Here is a 22809-nt window from a genome sequence, read left to right on the forward strand (position 1 = left end):
TAACTAAGCAGTTTTCCCTTCAGACCTTTCCAAGGGCCACTTATTCATCCTCTGTGGATCCTTCTGCTGAGAGGCCATCATCCAGTCCATTCTTGGAACCAAGGCCTCCCAGATCTCCATTGGTTTCATCCATTCGATCCACTGTGAGTCTTTCGTAATCTGACAATGAGACTGGTTGATTAGCTCCTGATGGTGAAGGGATTGCATCAACCTTTGCTCCTGATGGTGAAGGGATTGCATCAACCTTTGGTTCCAAGCCAACTTGGCACTGAAACTGCTCCTTCATCAACACAGTTTCCTCCTCCTACTCCTACTGAGCCTTTGGAGCCCCTGGCACTGACCTACCCAGCTCTGACAGTCTCTGTACTGGCTAGAATTTCTTCTCTGGAACCAAAGATCACCTTGAGTTCTTCTGGTTTATTAGAACTGGAGATCTCCTGGGGTTGAGGCTTAGTTGCTGGTTCCGAGTGGCAGGGTTCGGCATCTATTTCAGAGCCATCCATGCCTGTTGGTGCTTTGGCATTCATAAGCTTCACTCAATTTCTGCTTTGGAGGCAGCTTTCTCGGTGTGGGGTGTGATCACGGTTCCAAAGGAGTCTGTTTCGGTACTGGGCTCCCGTCTGTTTGTGGGGGAGGCACCCTTCCGGATCATGGAGAAGTACGTTGTGGACTGTGTCCTTGCCACCCCTGTCGGGCCAAGCATCATCCTTATCCCCTCGACTAGAGATCCCTCCAGTCTCATCCCTGGGACAGGGCACCAAAGCCTCAAGAACGCCCATTTTGGTGGTTTCATCTATGGATACTTCCCAGACCATCCCACTGAGGAAGTACCTGTGAAGAAAAAGTGCAAGAGGAAGGACTTTGACTCTCCTGAAGAGTCCTTCATGGAAGACACTGATTTCTTTTGAAGGGGAAGATTTCCCCCAAGTCACCTCTTCATATTTCCTTCAGGGACATCCTAGAAATCCTAAAACAAAAGGGGTGGCTGGACCTCCCTTCAGCCTTCCTCAGAAGAATTTGTTTACCTGTAGGCTTTTTGTGCCCAGCCCTCTACTTCTTAGATCTCTCTGCCTTATTAAACTTATCACTCAGCAGGCCTCTTAGGTTCTGGATTCCTTTGAACTGATCCTCAAGAGACCTGACAATTTTATCTGCTCTTAAGGATGAACAGCACTGGGCCAAGGGTATCCCAGTTGACTCTATGGTGATAGTGCCAGCCACACAAGGAACTTGTGAAGAGTCCCACTATCTATTCTCCTAACAAGGAGTCTAGGGCTATGGATAGATTTGGGAAGTGTTTACATTTATTCGACCTTTGTTCTTAAGTCTTTGAATTATATGGCGCACTTTACTAGGCTACAGAGAGATCAAATTGAATAACTTTCAGATACTCTCACAGGAGCAGTAGATGAAGGGTTCGAGACACTTGCCTCTTAGCTCGCCACCCTTGAATTGATTGCCAACTTGTCCATGAGACTTATTGCTCACACAGCTGAAGGGACTACAGGAGCAGTGGGCTCAGGAGTAGCCATCAAAAGACATGCCTGAATGCACTTGTTTGACTTTGCAAAGCCATTTAAATCTTCGTTTGTCAGCATTCCGTTTGACAGATCATCCCTGTTCACACCCAAAGTTAAAAACACTAACCAGATGTGAGAAAGATGGGAAGACTCTCTGCCGTGGACTTATGGTTCTCCACTCCTCAACTTCCCTATTCTAGGAACCGGAGAAGTGGGAGGCTATGGTTCAAACAGTCCCAAGGGCCTTTCCAGGACTCCGTGGCAAAGACTTCTTCCTCTGGAATGGCATCTTCTGTTACCTCCCCCTCTACACTGGGAGAAGTGGCCTGCAGAACCAGGGGTCCAGGGCTTCTTTATCTGGGTAACTCACTTACCAGTGCTCCTGAACGGAGACCCAATTTGTTTTCCTCTGGATGCAGTCAGGGGGCGATTTTTATCTCTGCACCAGTCTGCCTGGCTACAAGTGACTTTGAACATGTGGATGCCGGGAATAGTTTCAAGAGTTTCATTCCCCTTGTATCCAATCCAAAAATACAAGAAAGACTCTGACATTCCACCCAGTCACAGGGAGGCAGCAGTCTTAAAAATCCAAAAACTGCTTGACAAGAGTCCTTCAGGAAGTACCCCCAGACCAGGAAGGATCCAGATTTTACTCCAGGTTCTTTAGTGCCAAAAAAGACAGGGGACTGGACACCCATCTTAGATGTCTGCCAGTTCAACCAACCAAGTTCCAGGTGCTGCTGGTACAGTCAGTACTTCCGTTCTTGGAAAAAGACAATTGGATGTGCTCTGCAGATGTTCAGGATGCGTACTACCACATAAAAATGGACTAATGCTCCAGAAGATCCATGTGCTTCCAGTTGGGAGACTTGTTAGTTCAGAGCACTGCCCTTTGGTCTCACCTCAGCCCCCAGGGTGTTTTACCAAATGCATGGCAGTGGTAACGGCTCGTCTCAGACTTAGTGTTTCAAGTTTTTACATATCTTGATGACTGGCTCCTCACTGCCACTAGGTGTCAACTCCTAAAGGCAAGAGATTGCACCCTTCATCTTTGTACTACCTTGGGCATCACAGTAAATTACGAAAAGCCACATCTAGAACCCACTTAGCATTTGGGATTTATCGCAGCCAGATTAAACGCCATGATGGGAATAGCATCACTTCAGAAAATCGGATCACAAGTAATTCACATTATCCAGAAGAGAAGTGTTTCAGTGAAGCTTATTCAAGCACCAAGTTCCATGGCGGCCTCTATTACCTTAGTTCATAGGAAGTTACTAGGCTATTGTCCCAGAGGCCCTTGCAAGCCTAGCCAATAATTTAGCCCACTTTCTAAGAAGTCAGCACCCTATGCCACTGTTCAGCAGGGACACAGGTGGAATCCCAGGGGTGTTCCTCATCCAGTAATCCAGGTTGCACTTAAAGGGTTAATGAGGCAGTCTGCTTGACTTGGAGAGGGAGTCTATTCCACTAAAGGTTGAGTCTTTGAGACACAATGTTTGAGGCCCTGGATCGTCCTGGTGAGGAATCTCTGTGGTCTCTCCAGTTGCATGTGCTTTGTGAGGTACATGCTGAAAGGGGCATTGTACTTCATAATGGGTCTTATAAGGGAAGAATACAGGGATGTTATGACCACCTTGTACTTGGATGAGAGATTCTTACTAATGAGGTTGGCCATGTAGAAAGTTCTCCATTCAATGGAGGCAATATAGCGGTCTAAAGTCAGTTTGCCATCAACCTGGGTGCCCACGTCCCTCACAACTGATTGCGTGCTTGGGACCTTATTATCAATGTGTTAATTTGTGGGGGGGTCGCTCTCCCCAAAGTGGATGATGCATTTTTTGGTGTTCAGTTTGAGGCCATACTTCTGGCACCAGTCATTTGTTTAGATGAGACCCTCTTGGAGGATGTCCACATCTCTAGGGGAATTGATGACTGCACCCAGCTTCCAGTTATCTGCAGACTTGGTCAGCCATATCCCACTGGTTTTGGCCTGCACTTCAGAAAAGTGTATCCCAATACCAAACGGCAGAGGCCTCCCAAGGCCGATCTCCGGGGTACATCGCTTGTAGCAGGTCTACTGCTTGAGTTTGCTTCTCCTATATTGACAAGGTGGGTTCTATAGTAACATATGGATTGATTCCTAGTTGAGAGAGTTTAGGCAGATATCGCATGCGGATTCTTTAATGGCTTCTAGCCTCCCAATGGTCATTAACGAATCAACTCATGTCCCATCATATTTTGATCACCAGTCATTGCAAACAAGACCTGTTGTGATTGATTCAGTCCAACAAGGTTCTTTCAAGCCATCCATTTCTCCTTCCACAGCCCCAGACCATAGTGACCATGGATGCTTCCCAGATAGGGTGGGGGGCGTTATTGGGAATGACAGTCCAAGGTATGTGGTCCTAAACAGAGGCAGATTTGCACATCCGTGTTCTAGAGATGAGGGAGGAGCTCCTAGCATTGCAAGTATTTCAAGATGCCCTCCCCTTTGGAATGGTGGCATTTCGGACTGACATGTCGGTAGTCTGGTACATCAACAAACAAGGGGGAACCAGATCTTATTCACTTTGTTGAGAAGCCCTCGTTTGACTATAGGCAATTTCTTCCAACTGCTTTCTATCAGCAGCACACATTCCAAGGAGCTCCAGTGTGATAGCAGACCAGCTGAACAGAACTATCCTGTTGCCCCACAAGTGGTGTCTCAATCCGACAGTAGTGGAGAATTTTCCATCAGTGGGGACCTGTTTTTGTCCCCCCTAAACGACAAGTGCAGCAGTTACTTTGCCCTAATCCCCCCTCAAGGGAAGTCGCCCAGAGACGCTGTTCTCCATGATTGGCCCCTGGTCTTCTGTATGCCTTTCGTCCGACTTCTGATGAGTCATTTTCTCAAGAAAGCCAAGAGGTCAAAGAACACAAATTCTCATTGCCCCCCCCCCCCCTTTTGGCCTTGACAGTTGTGGTTTCCTTTCATTGGGCCTCCTCTACTTCGGAAACCTTGGATTTTGGACCCAGTTCCAGATCTCCTATCTCGCCCAGAACGAATGGTTCATCCGAATCTCCATTATCTCAAGCTCACTGCGTGGCTTCTACAATTCTAGTGATTGCCAGGCTTTCCTCTCTTACATCACCTGTCCGACAAATCATTCTAGCTCATCACAAGCCTTCAACTAGAAAATTGTACCATGGTAAATGGGGGAAAAATTTGCCAGATGGGCTGTTGACACTGATTTTGACCCTTATGCAACCCCTGTGGATAAGGTTTTAGAATTTTTGATCAGTCTATCAGTTTGGCTCTTCAGCTTCCACCATTAGAGTACACCTGGCTGTGATATCCAGCTTTTATATTGGTTTTGATGGATCTACTCTCATGTTCCGTAAACTGTGTAAGGCCTTTTTAAAAGTAACCCTTATGCGAAGGCCACCCTTTAAAGAACCCAGTGCCCCATGGGATTTACCCTTGGTCCTTCAGTGAGTCACCTTACCCCCTTTTTAAACATCAGCTACCTGTGAATTAAAATTTTTCATGTGGAAAACAGTGTTTTTAATGGCGATCACGTCAGCCAGAAGAGTATCAGAAATTCGAGCTTTGTCCTGCAAATCCCCCTCTAATATTTCACAAGGACAGGGTTTCTCTCGGGACTAATCTTTCCTTCTTAAAGACTGTTTCGGAATCCAGTGTCAATCAAACCTTACACCTACCTGTTCCCCCCCCCCCTAATTTCTCCAGTTGGGGGGGAGAATACTGCTTGCACTTATTAGACGTCCATAGACAGATGTTCTTCGTGTTTCACTGTTGCAGTCATCACACTTGGGTTATTTGCCTGCAGGTAGCCCTCAGTCGTCCCGAATACCAGAGTCTTGGGATTTCTGCGTCGGATGCCATCGCTTCTTCCATGTCATCAAGGGTGTAAAATAGGCAGCCGATGCCATTACATCAGTGTTTCTTGCCGAGGAAGGAGCCCGAAGCAGTAGTGCTGGTCGGCCGCTACCTGAAATTTTTGTTTTTCAAGTTTCAAACCTGAAGTCTTCTAAAGCTAAGTACCCCGTTCGGGATCCTTTTTTTCTTGCTCTAACTGATGTCAGAAAAAGTTAGCAATTGTCTTGCCTGTGGAAAGCAAATACCTCTGTGATTTTCATTCTTACTGCGTCACCTGTTTAGGCCCAGACCACAACATCTCTCGATGTTGGTTTTATGCCTTGTTTAACGCCCGAACCATTCGTCAGGTTATCTTTGTCGCTAAATTCTTTCGCTCTCATTCTCCGTATTCAGAAATGGCTTCGATAAGCTGTCAGACTACTGATGTGAAAAAAACACAACGACAGAGACAGACTGCATAGGTCCAAAACTGCCGACTAGCTTCCGTTAAGCTAGCTGCCAGTCTGCCGGTACTCAGTGAGGCACCTTTGCAGCCCCTGATGCCCACTTCTACAGATTCTCAGGCTTTTGCTGAGACCTATTCGGAGTCCGAGATGCTGCTTCGACTATGGAACCTGCGGATTTTTCTACCTCGGATGGGGCTGGAGCTGCTGTGTAGACACCGGCTTCTGAGGGTGTATTCCAAACTACAGATGTTCAAATTAAACCGACAACTTCATTTTTAGCTTAAAACTACCAAGTTTCTCAGGCCCAGAGTATGCACTACGCCTAGAAAACCGACGACCAAAGCACATGCTCAAGCTCCCATGCCACAAAAACAAATGCTTAGAATGGCTGAAGACCATATTACTCTAATTAGGTGAAGCCAGCCTTCCTTTGCTAAGAGACAAAAAATTGTTTCATTCTGATTCTACAGTCCAGGAGTCTGATGACTCTGACAGTTGGGATTACCAGGACATACCCTTCTCAACCTATGAGGATTCAGATGCAGAGGAATCCATTCCCTCTGCCTCTCCTCCAGAGGATTTTTCTTTTGGTGAAACCTTGCATACTTTAAGATAGCATTTCTGCTGGGAATGCCAGGACTACCCTCAGTCCAAAAAGACTCTGAGAATTTTTAGAGTTACCTCAGCACAGGCCTCTAGCTTTACCCCCTGTCCTGGATGTTGTAGATTGTCTTCGGAATCAAGTCTTTACTCCAGACACTTTATCACCGGCCCCTAGAAGACCTGACCGGTACTACAGAGTACCTGATTCTCACAAATTTCTCTTTAAGAACCCTACTTCGGATTCAGAGACCATTTCCCAGGGACCTAAAGGTATTAAGGCTACTACAGCCAAAAACCCTACCCCTTCAGACAGGGATTCCAGAGCTTTAGACAGATTGGGTAAGAAGGTATATACCTCCTGCAACTCTTGTCTTCAGGGCATTGAATTGCCAGTTTCACATGTTGAAGTACCAGCAACATATTATGGAACTAATTAAACCAAAAATGGTGCTACTTCCTGATTTACAAGAGTTGATGCATTCTGCAAACCAAGTTAGTAAGCCTACTTTGCAGTGTGGCTTTGCCCTAGAAACATCTTGCAGGGCTGCACTCACTGGGTCTGTAATGAGAAGGAATGCTTGGTTTAAGGAACAAGCCTTGCATATCATGTCTAATCAAAATTACTAGATGCTCCTTTAAATAAGGACTGTTTGGCACCAAAGCAGAAGAGGTTCTTAATAAGATGGAAGAAAAAGCTAAATATATGCAAATTGTTAAAGAATTCTTAAAAGTGCAGCCACCTAGATTACTAGGCATTGACCTTCTAAAAACTGGTCCTTTCCAGCCCCTTCCAGGCCTTCTCGGTCCAAACTCAGGGGGAAATGGACCACACAGACTCCAGTCTCAGGGTATGCAGAGATCTAAGCAATGGAGTGCCCCCACCTCAAAAACAGGGAGTGGTAAACAACCCCCTAATGGAAAAGTTCACAATTTCAATTATCCTTCAGTCCTTCCCAATTATTTGCGCCCCTAGGAGAAAAACCTGCCTTTCATGCAAAAAACTGTATATCCATTACTCGGGACCGATGGGTCCTAAACATTGTATCCCAAGGGTTCAGATTCTACTTCCAGTCGCTGCCAACCTCGAGGGTTTCCAGACCTTCCTCCAAACCAGTGGGCAGAGGCTCAAAAGCAAGTACTTTCCCTGCTCAATATAAGGGATATTCAACCTGTTCCAGTAGAATAAAGGGGACAGGGTTTCTGTTCCTGGTGCCCAGAAAAGAGGGGTCTTTGCGCTCCATCTTGATCTATCAATTTTTCTGGTGGTCCCAAAATTCAAAATGCTTACCCTGCAACAGCTTTTCCTTATTCTAGCCAAGGATGCCTGGTTAGTCACCCTAGACTTAAAAGGAGCTTATGTGCACATACCCATAAGGGAGTTTTGCAGGAAATATCTACGCTTCAGGGCAGGCTCTATGCACTATCAATTCTCTGCACTTTCCTTTGGCTTGTCTACTGCGCCCAGAGTGTTCACAAAGTGCCTGCCTCCAGCCATTGCATACTGCAGGCAGAGAAATATCCAAATTGTCTCGTACTTGGACGATTGCCTGATTCAGGCTGACAGTCGGGAATTGCTACTTCAGCACCTGGCATTTGTAAAAAGACTCCTAACTTCATTTGGGTACACAATCAACAAAAAAGAAATCACAACTGGTGCCCAGTCAAAAAATTGTATTCCAGGGAGCAAGCTTGAACACAACTTCCCAGATGGCATTTCTCACTCCAGAAAAAACAGGTCTATTTGACCAACTACTTCAAATTGCCACCAAAACCCAGCTATCTGCAAGGAAAATGCTGCAAGCCCTAGGGTTCATGGCCTCATGCATTCTTCAAATTCCATATGCAAGACTGCATATGAGGAAACTTCAATGGTACTTAAAAAGTCTTTGGTGCCAACATTCTCAGGACCTGGAAACAGTCATTCCTATCATACCTAGTTTAAGGGCAGAGCTCCTTTGGTGGGCAAAAGCATGCAGCCACAACAAGGGACTGCCTTTCACTCAACCCCTTGCCGCCCAAACCCTGACAACAGACTCCTCAGACTATGCATGGGGGGCTCACATGGCAGGCAAATGCATTCAGGGCAAGTGGAGCCCAGAACAAATTTTCCTGCACATCAATCAAAAAGAGATGTTAGCTGTACAGAATGTTCTGACAGAACTTCAAATACCTAATCCTTCCAGGACAGCTGCTGATAAAAACAGACAACACCACAGTTATGTGGTACATAAACAAGCAGGGGGGAACCCATTCTTACGCACTCTGCAGGTTAGTTATGACCCTGTGGAACACAGCCTGCCAGGCAAACAAATTTCACTGGCAGACTACTTCAGCAGAAGTCACCTAGACCCACACAAGTGGAAATTGGAGCCCAACACCTTCAACCTTCTAATCCAGCAGTGTGGGGGGGGGGGCACTGGAGGTAGATCTTTGCCTCCCCCAAGAACCACCAGTTGAGCAAATTCTGCACCAGAAACCCTCACAGCAGGGCCTGAAAGGTTGATGCCCTATCCTTCAAATGGGAAAACCTCTCAATTTATGCCTTCCCCCTTTGCCCCTCCTCTCAAAAGTACTGCTCAAGATCAAACAGGACAGAAGGGTCTAGTACTAGGAAATCCTATGCTGAAAAATGGAAAATATATTGTTCTTGGAATCTATTTCAAGGAAAGGACACGGCAGTGCCCTCTACCTCAAATCCTGGATTACCTAGCAGAGCTACTCCAGAGGTCTATCCTTCTCCTTCATTAAGATTCATGCCTCTGCCATCTCTGCTCCATAATACTGAGCCACCTCTATTTTCCCACCCTCTCATCAAACAGTTCCTGAGAGGGGCTAACAACTTAAGGCCCTTAGGAGAGCACCCACCCTTAAATTCCTGTTTTGGAAAACAGCCTTGCTTTTAGCCATAACTTTAGCAAGAAGAGTGTCTGAGTTATGGGCAGTAATGGCTGTGGAGCCCTTCATTATTTTCCATGCTGACAGGGTTTACCTCAGGACTAGCCCATCCTTTATGCCTAAGGTGGTGTCCAGTGTGGCTTTAAACCAATCCATCCATTTACCAACCTTCTTCCCTAATCCTCAGAATAAAGGGGAAAGGATCCTGCACTCTGTGGACATGTACAAGACAGCTCAGGTTCTACCTTGACAGGACCAAACCTTTCAGAAAATCTGACCAGCTGCTAGTCAGTTATGTCACAGGGGCAGGGGGCAAGGCCATTTCCAAATGGATAGCACACTGCATCCATTTCTGGTACAAGCACCATGGAAAACCTACCCCACAGGGGATCAGAACACATTCCACTAGGGCTGCTTCCACCTCTACGGCATTTCTCAGGGGAATCCCTACCAGGGACATTCTGGAAGCTGCAACCTGGAGTTCTGTACACCACCTTCACCAAGCATTACCCCACCTTCACCAAGCATTACCCCTTGCCTATTTTTTTTCTAAATCCAGAGCTGAATTTGCTACAGCAGTCTTACAAGGCCTGCTAGCCAGCTGTAACATTTCTTGACTGCCTCCACCCTTCCTCAGCTTTGGGAATCGACCCAAGTGTGATTACTGCAACAGTGAAACACGAATAATATAGCACAGTTCTATTCACTTAAATTATAGATGTTTGAGTGTATTCACTGTTGCAGTCCTAGTTTCCCTCCCTCCAGCCCCCTGGTTTTCTCTATCCTTCTACCTATCTTCTCTATGTCCATTTTTAATGACAGTGGTATTTACTTTTTACTGGTGGTGTTCCACACCATACTAGCTTCCTATTTGAGGGGCACCTGACATTTGGGGAAAGAAAAACTTATGTAATAGTGTTGGCTGCCTGTTTTTTATACCACTGACTACCTGTCCTCATGGAAGAGGCGACAGCATCCGGCACAGAAATCCCAAGACTCTGGTATTCGGGCCGACTGAGGGCTGCTTGCAGGCAGATAACCCAAGTGTGATGACTGCAACAGTGAATACACTTTAATATTTACATTTATGGTAAGTGTACACAACTGTACTTTACGTTTCTACCTTCACAGAACAAAAGATATCAGGAAATCGGACAAGCTGTTTGTTGCTTTTTCCTCACTTTCGCTAGGTAGCCTAGTTTCTAGGGTTACATTAGCTAAATGTCTTGGGAGATTACATTACTTTTGTTTATATAATTCAAAGGGACTTCAACCACAGTGCCCTGTAAAAGCTCATTTGTTGAGAGCTGTAGCTCCTTCCACAGTTTTTCATTTCCGAGCTTCTTTAGATGACATTTGTGCAGCAGCTACACTGGCATCTGCTTATACCTTTATCACTCATTACAAATTGGACCATGTCTCTAGGGGATGTGCATCTTTCAGTTCAGTGGTCCTCTGGAGTATCCTTCCATGAGACCTCCCAAGATTCAGGATTATGTGAAGATTGACAACATCAGATAAAGAAGTTGTGTCTTACCATAACATTCCATCTGTGTTGTCAATCTTCACTAATCCTTGACACACCCCCCCCCCCCCATTCCCCCTGCCTAAGCCTTAGTGGATCGAATATCCCAAAAGACTGGCTTCATTATATGGAATCAGACTTGGTATCTTAGTTACTTTGATCGGTCTGTCACTGTTTTTGGCAAACTTTCTGAGGTAATTTACAGAGGAGCATCATGGGTAGCACCTAGGTCAAGAGTTTTGGAACATGCAAGCTGGAGTAAACGGCCGAGTTGGGTCCGAGGCTCAGAACTGAACCTACAGTCAAGGGTTAGTGAAGATCGACAACACAGATGGAACGTTATGGTAAGTTGCAATTTTTACGTGGTGGCAAACGGACGCAAGAGGCATAGTGTTAATCTGCTTCATTTGGAAGTTTTGATTGGAAAATGTTGCTTTCATTTTTCACTTCATTTATATAATACAACTTATTTAACACTGCTATAACTCTTATCAGTAAACCAAGGTTTTACGACAGATTACTTTGTGTTTTCTGTAGAGATTTTTTTTTTTCATCTCTGATAAGGGAATCCAGGTGCTTATTTAGGAGGGTTTAAGTTCTAATTGCTTTAAGGGTAATTTGATTTTTTTTGTCATTGTTTGGACAAGTGAATTTTACTTTGCTATGTCTGTGGGTGTGGTGGTCAGATGTATCCTCCAGGGTTGTGTGTGTGTGTGTGTGTGTGTGTGTGTGTGTGTGTGTGTGTGTGTGTGTGTGTGTGTGTGGTGGGGGGGGGGGGCGCAGCGCAAACTGCTTAGGTGCAGGAGAGGTACTGGGTGAGAGAACCCTTTCCAGATCTAATACTCTGTTCTCAGATGTTATGTCCTCTTGTGTAGCTTATAATGAGAAATGGAGACTTCACCACCAAAGTCGGTCAGGTTAATACCATGTCTAGGGCTGATGTAGTTTCTTTGGCCAAGTCTTTTACAGTTAGTTTATCTCTGTGACTATGCTTCTATTCAGAATGAATATGGGGCTACCTTCTCTAGAGAGGAGTCTAGCACTGCAGATTTTGCTTGGGATTATGGAATCTGTCTTATCTTTCCACAGATTCCAACTAGGTTTAGAGATTTATTTCGCTGGAAACAGTGTGAAGCTGCACCAGAGATGGTCAGTTCATGATCGTATTATGGATGAAATTCCAAATGTTTTGTCTGTTCCTCCTCTGTTACTGGCCTTGGATAGCTATAAAACTGCGTGTGAAACCTATTGGCTAGTGAACCAGTTCCTGCAAAGGCTTTGAGGAAGTACAGTGTGTACTCTGATCCTGTAGCTCCTTTTTTACTCCATTGTCAGCTGACCCAGCTGTGGATTCTGTCAGCTGACCCAGCTGTGGATTCTGTATCAGACAATTCTTAACAAGAGAGCCCTGTCTTCTTTTAACTCCAGGTAAAATTGGCAAATGGTTAGAATCTTTGAGGGAAGTTCTCAGTCTCTTAATTTAGACTCTTAAGACTTCATGTGGAAATCTACTTTGTTGTGTGCTTACAGTTTAGATGACTGTATCTTTGCCTTCTGAGCAGTAGTGGTATATGAATGAGATTGTTTCTAATGTGACCCTGATTTTGAAACATTATCTTCCTCGTGTTTCACTGTTGCAGTCACCACATTTGGGTAATCTGCTGGCAGGTTGCCCTCAGTCGGCCTGAATAACAAAGTCTTGGGTCCTGCGTCTGTTGCTGTCTCCTCTTCAATGACGTCAGGTCGTCGGAGGGGTATAAAACATGCAGCCGACGCCATTTTATTTAGGTTTTCTTGCCACGCGGTGCCCGAAGCAGAAGCAGTTAGCAAGTGCTGGTCTGCAGACTCCTGAAATTTTCGTTTCAGAACCGAAGTCTTCAAACTAAAACGTTGGGGAAACTTTTTCTTGCTCCGTACCGATGTCAGTAAAAGTTAATAATTGCATTACTTGTGGGAAGCAAAGGATTTTCATTTGTACTGTATTCCTTTCCTAGGCCCAGATAGCAACGTACCTTGCTGTCGGTTTTGTGCTAGATTTAACCAACGCACTATTAAGCGTCTGTATATTTTTTGCTTCTAAATGTTGGTTCAAGATTTAATTATCCTGAAATGTCATCTGTTAACAATCCGACTACTGGAGTTCACAAAAAACGCAAAGAAAAAGACAGTGTCAGACCGTCTAGGTCCAAAACCAACGAAGCTTCTCTTATGCCAGTCGCCAGTACTCGGTGAGGTGCTTTCGCAGCCCCCGATACCCGCTACTTTTGAGTCACAGGCCTCTACCGAGACCCATTTGGAGTCTGATATGCCGCAAGATTATCGGAGTATTGAACCCGTGGATGTCTCTCCCTTAGATGGGTCCGGAGCCACTGAGCAGGCACCAGCTTCTGAGGGTGTTTTCAGGCCTCAACATTTTTATATTAAACCGACGCCAGCAACAAAACAAGGTCAAAAACAACTTCTGTCTCTAAAAAAAACTGACGCATGAGCCATGTGCTCAGGCCCCTATGCCTAAAAAAAAGGATCAAAATGGCTGAGTATGTAATTACCTTGATCATGGGTTCCCAACTACCCCCTGCTAAGAGGCCTAGGCAAGGCACTGATTATGAATCTTCAGATCAGGTTTCCATTTCTTCGGATTCCTCTTCTGATCAAGAATTTTCTATTCCACCCTATGAGGATTCTGATGCAGAAGAATCCACCCCATCTGCATCTCCGCCTGAGGATTACTCTTTTGGAGAGACTTTTGCATTTCACTGGGAGAGTCAGGATTTCTCTGAATCAAAAAAGAGGCTTAGGGATTTCTTTCTTCCTCAGCATAGGCCTTTGGCAATATCTCCTGTATTAGACATTGTTGATGTGTTCTCAGAATCGAGCATGCCTCCTGATTCTCTGCCTCTGGCTCCTAGTAAGCCAGACAGATATTACAGGGCTCCTGACTCCCACAAATTTCTTTTCAAAAATCCCGCTGCTGATCCTGAAACTATTTCTCAGGGTCCCACGGGTGTAAAGGCCTCTACAGCCAAGAATCCTACCCCTTCTGATAGAGATTCCAGGGCACTGGATAGATTGGGTAAGAAGGTTTATACGTTTGCGACCTTGGCAATCAGGGCTTAACTGCCAGTTTTATATGCTTAAATATCAACAGCATGTTATGGGCTTACTGAAACAGAAAGTGATGATTTGTGATTGTGTGGAAAAGAGTTACATGAATTATTGCAATCAGCAGAACAAGTTAGAAAGCATAGTTTGCAATGTGGTTTTGATTCCTTGGAGGCCTCTTGTAGGGCTGCCGTTACTGGATCTGTGATTAGAAGGCATGCCTGGCTCAAAGAGCAAAATCTGCCTGATCATGTTAAAGCTAAATTGTTGGATGCCCCTTTGCAGCATGATACTCTGTTTGGTAATAAAGCAGAAGAGGTTTTAAAGAAAATGGAAGACCAAGCTAAATCTATGCAAACTGTAAAAGATTTCTTACAAGTGCAGCCACCCAGGTTCAGTAGACACTGGCCTACTAAAAATTGGTCCTTTCCTGTGTCCAACAGAGCCACTTGGGCAAATCCAGGTGCTCAAAAGGCTCCAGATACCAATCACAGGGTTCTTACAGGTCAAAGCAATGGGGTGCCTCCACTTCCAAATCTGGAGGAAACCAAGCACAACCCTACAGTAAGCAGTCTCAATGACTTTCCACTACCATCACCAAGCACTTATCTTTTTGTAGCCCCCTTGGGGGGAAACTAGAACTTTGTGTTCAAAATTGGCAGTTAATTACCCAGGACAAGTTGGTATTAAACATAGTATCCCAGTGGTACAGATTTAATTTCCATACTTTGCCACTTACAAATGGATGACCGGATTTGCCACAAAACCAGTGGGCAGAGTCCCAGAAACAAGTCATGTCCCTCATGGATATGGGGGCTATTCAACCGGTACCAGAAAAGGGGAAAAAAAGGACAAGGTTTTTATTCAAGACTTTTCCTGGTACCCAGAAAAGACCATTCATGGCGTCCAATACTGGACTTGTCGATTTTGAACATGTTCCTGGACATTCCAAAATTCAAAATGCTGACTTTACAACAGCTACTGCCTATGCTAGGCAGGAATGCTTGGTTAGTAACTCTAGACTTATTGGGATGTGCAGGTATGCCTCTTTTTTTAAGGGAATCCTGCAGAGGGTACCTCTGCTTCAAAGCAGGTTTTTTGCATTACCAATTCTCTGCATTGCCCTTTGGCTTGTCTATTGCGCCCAGGGTCTTTGCAAAGTGCCTGGCACTAGTAATTGCATTCTGTAGACAAAGAAGCATTCAAATGTATCCTTATCTGGACGACTGTCTCATTTAAGCAGAGGATAAGGACACACTTCAACATTTGGCATTTGTAAAAAGGCTTCTAGCATGCCTAGGGTACACCATAAACGTAAAGAAATCACAACTGGTACCCTCAAATAATTACATTCCTGGGTGCAAGCTTGAATACAACTGCCCAGATGGTTTACCTCACACCAGACAAACAAATGCAACTGACAACATACTTCAAACAAATGGCAACAAAAACCCAGTTATCTGCAAGGCAAATTCTTCAGGCTTTGTGGTTCATGGCATCCTGCATTTTACTAATTCCATATGCGAGACTGCATATGAGGAAACTTCAGTGGTACCCAAAAAGTTTATGGAGTCAACATTGTCTGTCTGGAAACATTGATTCCTCTCATTCCCTGCCTACAACAGGAGTTTCTTTGGTGGCAGAGACATGTCACCAAAACGAGGGACTGTCATTCACTCTATCCCCTGCCCCCTAAACCCTAACTACAGACTCATCAGACTATGCTTGGGGGGGCCCACCTGGCAGGGAGATGCATTCAGGGCAAATGGAGCCCAAACCAAATGCATCTGCATATCAACCAGAAAGAGATGCTAGCTGTTCAGAATGCTCTGACAGCCTTCAGGGACTTACTTCTTCCAGGACAACTACTGATAAAGACGGACAACACCACAGTTATGTGGTACATAAAAAAGCAGGGGGGTACACATTCCTAACCCCTTTGCAGACTAACCATGGCCTTGTGGAACACAGCCTTGACTTACCAAATACATCTTCAAGCTCAATTCCTGCCAGGAAAGCAAAATACTCTGGCAGATGACCTAAGCAGAAATCCTATGGACCCGCACGAATGGAAACTGAATCCACAAATCTTCAGCATGTTAACACAGAAATGGGGGAGCCCAGACCTAGATCTATTATAGATAGTTGGACAAATTCCGCACAAGAACTCTCCACAAAAAAGCATGGAAAGTGGATGCCCTATCAGTCTATGCCTTCCCCCTCTGCCTCTACTCTCCAAGGTCTTACTAAAAGTCAGATCGGAGCAACTAGGATCATTTTTGGTTTTTCCTGACTGGCCTCGTCAGTACTGGTACCCACTTCTAAGGAATATGTCTCTGCTTCCTCCATGGTACTTGCTTGAAATACCTCATCTACTGTCTCAGCAGAATTATCAAATTCTGCACACTCTGCTCCAAACTCTGAATCACACCTCTCAGTAAATCTGTGATGGATGTCATTTTGGAAGCCAGAAGGCCTAGTACTAGGAAAATCTTATGCTGGTAAATGGAAGAGATTCTGTGCTTGGAACCAACCACAAGGAACCGACAAAGCAAAGCCCAATATTCCTCAGATTTTACAAAATTTTGACTGAGATGCTTGACGAGGTCCTCTCTTTTTCTTCAATAGAAATCCATGCCTCTGCCATCTCAGCTCATTACAACAGAGAGCCTCACCTCTTTTCTTATCCTGTGCTTAAACAGTATCTTAGAGGGGCCAAAAATGTAAGGCCTCCTATTAGAAGACTGGCACTACTGTTCAGAAAATGTTCAAGGATTTCTCTTTTTTCAAGAAGCTGCCTCTGAAAAGGAGTTTCTCAAAATACTAGGGCTCATGGCATTTATTATCCCCATGGCACCACTGGCCAGACTCCACATGAGAAGGATTTAATGGTACTTATAAATACTAAAACAAACAAAAAAAATGTTTAACCCAGCACTTAATTTCATTGGAGTTCAGGTACCAGTGGTGGATTTTGTGAAATGAGAGTTAATGGTGGAGGGATTAGATAACTCTGCCCAGACCTGCCTTAGTCTCTCTCAAGGCAACACACAGAGAGAGTCGGAGGGGGAGAGACTGAGTCGGAGGGGGAGAGACTGAGTCGGAGGGGGAGAGACTGAGTCGGAGGGGGAGAGACTGAGTCGGAGGGGGAGAGACTGAGTCGGAGGGGGAGAGACGGAGTCGGAGGGGGAGAGACGGAGTCGGAGAGACCTAAACAAAATAAGGGAGTTGTGCTCTTTCTGGCCTGTGAGGCTAGCCTTACAGCATCCTCTGCTTCAGGCCATGTACATCCTGTGAAATTTGAACAGCTATTGTTACAACCAAGTAGGACTTCTGAACCTGTATTTTCCTTTGATGCTACATTTCCTAATGCACTGCACAATTTAGCATGCAGGGAAATTTTAATTCTGATTCTTTCTGCCTTCACTCTACCCCCCCATGCAACTCTCCTGATCATGTCTGACTTTGGATTTCTATAAACATGCTCTTTGCATCAAGGCCCATCAGTCATTTGCCCGCTCTTCCTGCAGACTGCATCAGTTATTATTGTATCTACTCTTTAGTGATGCAAGTGAATTAACCAAGCTGTCCAGGAAACCCATCAGATAGAAATCTTCAGGCAGATCCTTCCTTTCTGACTGCTACTTCATTCTTTAGATCAGTGAACCAGACTCCTAACTTGTATTTGTTGACTAGGTGAACCTTGTAAGGCACAAATGCCGCTTTACAGGTGCAAATGGAAGCACTAGTTGGTCAACTGACTCGCTCAGAGTTGCAAAGTAGGTAAACAAAAACTGAGGGAAATCGAACCTAGGGCTGCAGCATGAAGCACTGTTTACAGATTGGGTTTGTACTGTTTGTACTGTAAAACACCTCAGCACTGTGATTAAATCCACTCCTGTTCCTTGAATTCTTATATGTGAAATTACCAAAAATCAGTCCAATCATTTTTATTTTTTATTTTGTGATTATTACCAAATTCCTCTAAAACATTTATTGTATTTAGTCATCAGTGTTCTGTGTAGCAGTCTAACATTGCTTTTTAACTTGTACAGGGAAGGACGGCTGCCAAAGCATTAAGATCACTACAGTTTGCCAATCCAGGCCGACAGACTGAGTTTACCCCAGAAACAAGCCAGAGGGAGAAACGAAGACAGCAAACAAAGAAGACACCAGCTAATTCTGACAGGTGATGTATGTTTTAAAACTTCATTGTTTATCACACACAGGTTCAATCGGTCTGAGAAAAATGGTAGTCCTGAGGAGGAGAAGTTTTTTTTTTTTTCTAGGTTCGGTAGTGTGGAAAACCACCTCTGAAGCCGGTGCTTGCATCACGGCTCCGGACCCAACTAAAGGCTTGGAAGACTAAGAAGATTTCTGCAGAATACCGGACTCTGAAAGGGTCTCAGTAGAAGCCTGCAAAGGTAGCTAATCGGGCATCAGGGGCTGCAAAGGCACCTGACTGAATTCCGGAGAACTGACGACCTGCTTAGCAGTAGTCGTCGGAAGGCTTAGCCTTATATGGTCTCTCTCTTTATAGTTACGTTTTTTTGGAATGTCTATGGAAGGTTGGCTGAAGGACACTATTTCGGAATGCGAAGACTGAAGACAAATACCTGGCTACAATAAGAGCTGTACAATGAATGGTTCTTGCGTTAAAGAGGGCACAGAACTGGCAACGGGGGACATCATGGTCTGGGCTTAAACAAGTGACGCAGTATGAATGGAAGTCTCGATGTGGTATTTGCGTTCCACAGGCGAGACGATTAACTTTTTCAGACATCGGTAAGTGCAAGAAAGAGGATCCCCAATGGGGTACTTGGCTTTTAGTCATTTTAAGCTGTAATTCAAACTCTGGTAGTGACAGACTGGCACACTTGTGAACTGCTTCTGCTACGGGCTCCATGTCAAAGACTGATGTAATGGCCCAGCTGCTTTCCTTTATAGCACTGATGACCCTGACGTCGGGCAGTAAGTGACAGCAGCTGATGCAGAAAAATATAGACTCTGGTATTCTGGTCGGCCGAGGGCCACCACAGCGGGGATAAACCCCTTAAGTGATGACTGTAACAGTGAAACGCAATGAACATCTGGTTTTATCACTCCCTGGGACAGTGGGATGAAGGAAAGGTGGATGAATTCCCCCTGGAAAGAAAAAATCATCTCCCACTGCCATCTGTACTTTGGATGAATGATCTTCAGTGCTGGAGCAGTGGCAAAAGAGAAGCAATGGGTCAAACTTTCTGGAAGGGAAAGGGTTAGAGCTGGAGACTAGATCCCATGAATAGTCATTCTGACCTGTTGGACTGTCCTTGGTTTTGGGCATTACCTGATTTCTTTTTGGAACCCAGCTGCAATTTATTCTAAAGTATTTGTTTACAAGCATTTTTGCTGAGAATGTTTATTATGTTTCTGCTTAAACTGGATGAGGGTTAGAGAATCCCTCTGAACATTTTGAAAAGGAGGGCTGGAAATCTTAGAGTCCCTTTATCAACCTAACCCTTTAATCACACTTTTTGTTCACCTCTGCAGCAGAGGAACCGAAAACTAAATCTCTATCCTAAGGAGAATTTAGAATCTCATTTCTATCATTTGGAAGATTCTGAGAATGCAGCCGAGCAATGAGCCACAGTACCAGTGCTATAACCCTGGAAGAAGTTATCAACTGAATCATACACAAGTTGTAAATGAGTAGCGATTTGTACAGTTGAAGAAACATTATTTAAACCGTATTTTTCCCTCACAAGAAGAATCTGCAGATAAAACATTCCTCATAGTGAGAATAAACTTTGAACATATGAGGCTGACTATTCAAAATTCAAAATATCAAAGTTAAATTGCAGAAGCATACACTTTTTCCCATAGTTAATAATATTCCCATGTTTTGTCATCAAAAAAGGTAGAATTGAAATTAAATGTATAGCAGCAGTAAGCTATAGCAGCTGGATCAGGTTTGGGAAGTGTGCATAAAAACTTAAAACACTAAAACTTTATACATTGTATATGCCTTTTTAGGGGCAGCTGGCCGATTATCAGGAAAACTGCAAGCAGTGATGCGCACATCCCCCCCCAAAGTTGACAAAACTGGAGAAATGGGTGAAGGTTCTAGAAATTCCTTCTGTAACAGCTCATTGTGTTTTCTGAGGGACTGAGAAACCTCGGTGTTCTCCCACTGTAAACACCAGCACATTCTTTGAATGGTTTCAGAGAAAGAGAAATCCCCCACAGCAAGAATCAGAAACCAAGCTGTCCTTCATAGGTAGATACTAGGCTATCAGCCTGAAGGCATTTATAAGCCTAACCAGAATGTGTTTGTTTTCGCCGCCCCCTTAGATTAATTCCCTGTGCCTATGTCCAGCAGAGCCACTGAAGTGATCCCCGGGGTAAACTTTGTTTTCCATCCACTCGTCAAGGATTCTCTTGGAGTCTTAGCGAGGAGCTCTGCCTAATGTAGATTGGAATCTTGTTCCAAAGCATGGGACATCTCTGGGACAGGAATCTATCCTTCCAGCACGTCCTATTTATTGTTGTGAGGTTTAGATTCGTAGATCTTTAGGTGGAGCATGTCCAATTCTGGGTCGGACATGGCCTTGTATGTCGGGCAGAGATCACCTCTGAGTAGGCGGTTTGCAACAGAGTACAGCTGTTTCTTCAGTCGAGCTTCATAGGGAATCTGTTTTTTGAGGTCAGTGATTCTCTTGAAGTATTTCTGTGGTGTTTCCAGCTGTTGCAGGTGTCTTTTATAAGGTACATCCCAAATGGGGCATTTTACTCTGATGTCTGACGAGTAGAGGGGCACAGTGACCTCTTTTTTGATCTGGATGTGAACCCTTTTGTGATTAGGTGGGCCACATAGAAGGACTCACTTTGGCAATGTGATTATCAAAGAAGAGATTACTATCTACTTGGGTCCCCAGATCCCTTATTATGTCTTCCATATTTAGGGGACTACCACCTATATGGTAATTTGTGGGTACTTTGTTTTTTTCCATAGGGGATGACTATGCACTTTTTGGCATTTAGCTTGAGGCCATGATTTTGACACTAGGTATCCGTCTCAGTGAGACCCTTTTTTTGGGAGGATGTCTGTTAGCCGGAGAGTCTATTATAGCCCCTAGTTTGCAGTAGTCTGCAAACTTGGTCAGCCATAGTCGTCCTGTGCTTGCCTTTACCTCCTGAGGAGTATATGCCAAACAGGAGGGGTCCTTGGTCTGAGCCCTGAGGAACGCCACTTGTAACCGGTTTAGAGTCGGACCTAACTCCCGCAGCTCTCACCATGTGAGTTCTGTCCGTGAGCCATTTGGTAACCCATCTTGTGACACAGGGGTTTATGTTCAGGCTGGTGAGCTTGCCCATAATACCAGAATGGGGAATGGTGTTGAAGGCCTTTAGGTCTGGTAGGCTGTGTACCACCTTTCCCTCATCTATAACCTTGGTAACTGTCTCAAAGAAGTCTACCAGATTTAGGAGGCATGATCTGCCATTAACAAAGCCGATGTGGGTAGGGTCCAGTGTTTGGAGGTTCCCAGTGTCTGTGTTAATGAGTTCCATGATTATGCGCTCCATAGCCTTGCAGACCAAGCTAGTCAGGCTTATAGGGTGATAGTTCCTGGGGTCTGTTGTGGCTCCACCTTTGTGGAGTGGAATAACTCTTGCTGTGTGCCACTCTATGGGTATGTAGCCTGTGCAGAGGCTGAGTTTGAACAGTGTGTTTAGTGGGGAGGCTGAGTTTGAACAGTGTGTTTAGTGGGGAGGCTGAGTTTGAACAGTGTGTTTAGTGGGGAGGCTGAGTTTGAACAGTGTGTTTAGTGGGGAGGCTGAGTTTGAACAGTGTGTTTAGTGGGGAGGCTGAGTTTGAACAGTGTGTTTAGTGGGGAGGCTGAGTTTGAACAGTGTGTTTAGTGGGGAGGCTGAGTTTGAACAGTGTGTTTAGTGGGGAGGCTGAGTTTGAACAGTGTGTTTAGTGGGGAGGCTGAGTTTGAACAGTGTGTTTAGTGGGGAGGCTGAGTTTGAATAGTGTGTTTAGTGGGGAGGCTGAGTTTGAATAGTGTGTTTAGTGGGGAGGCCGAGTTTGAACAGTGTGTTTAGTGGGGAGGCCGAGTTTGAACAGTGTGTTTAGTGGGGAGGCCGAGTTTGAACAGTGTGTTTAGTGGGGAGGCCGAGTTTGAACAGTGTGTTTAGTGGGGAGGCCGAGTTTGAACAGTGTGTTTAGTGGGGAGGCCGAGTTTGAACAGTGTGTTTAGGTGAGGGGTTCATTCGTCTTTGAGCTCGTGTAGGATGCAGCCTGGGACACCGGTCCCATTGATGCTGTGTTTCTGGCTGTGGAGAGGGCTGTTTTAACCTGAGTGTCTGATTTCAGGGGCTCTACATTCTTCTGGTATGGTTATGGGCCCTTTTGGGGGTTAAGGGGGGGGTGAAGTTTGCACCTTTCTGCCAGGATGTTGGCGATAATGCTCGGTTCGGTGTATTTTGTGCCATTCTGCACGAACTCCAAGCAGATCTGAGCATTGCCACTTAGATTCTTGACATAGCTAAAGAATGCCTTGTGGTTATCTCTGGAGTCCTTGGCAATTTTTCTTTCGAAACTTGCCTTGGATGATTTCATGAGGGATCGTAGTTTCTTGCTGATACTAATCAGGGATATCTTCCCTCCTTGGGATTTTACTCTCTTCTGTACTAGTTTCTTCCTTCTATTGTATAGCTCGTTTATGGCAGGGGTCCACCAGACTGGTTTCCTTTTCTTGGAAGAGTGAGTTTTGGTTTTGCTTGGGGTAACACGATCCATGCATTTTTGTAGGTGCCCGTAGAATGCATTAGTAAAGAATTTTGTAGCTT

General features: G+C 44.9%; 1 protein-coding gene across 1 annotated transcript in view; it reads left to right on the plus strand.

Moving 5' to 3' along the window:
* The window catches only part of LOC122791854 (ADP ribosylation factor like GTPase 14 effector protein), a 183598-nt gene that overhangs the window by 78282 nt on the left and 82507 nt on the right, over window positions 1–22809 (plus strand). Inside the window, 1 exon segment of the mRNA XM_044059829.1 lies at window positions 18030–18163. Within this exon segment, the coding sequence (XP_043915764.1) occupies window positions 18030–18163 (134 nt within the window).

Source organism: Protopterus annectens, chromosome 17.part0, assembly GCF_019279795.1.
Source record: "Protopterus annectens isolate FY-2018-M chromosome 17.part0, PAN1.0, whole genome shotgun sequence".
Lineage (NCBI taxonomy): Eukaryota > Metazoa > Chordata > Ceratodontiformes > Protopteridae > Protopterus > Protopterus annectens.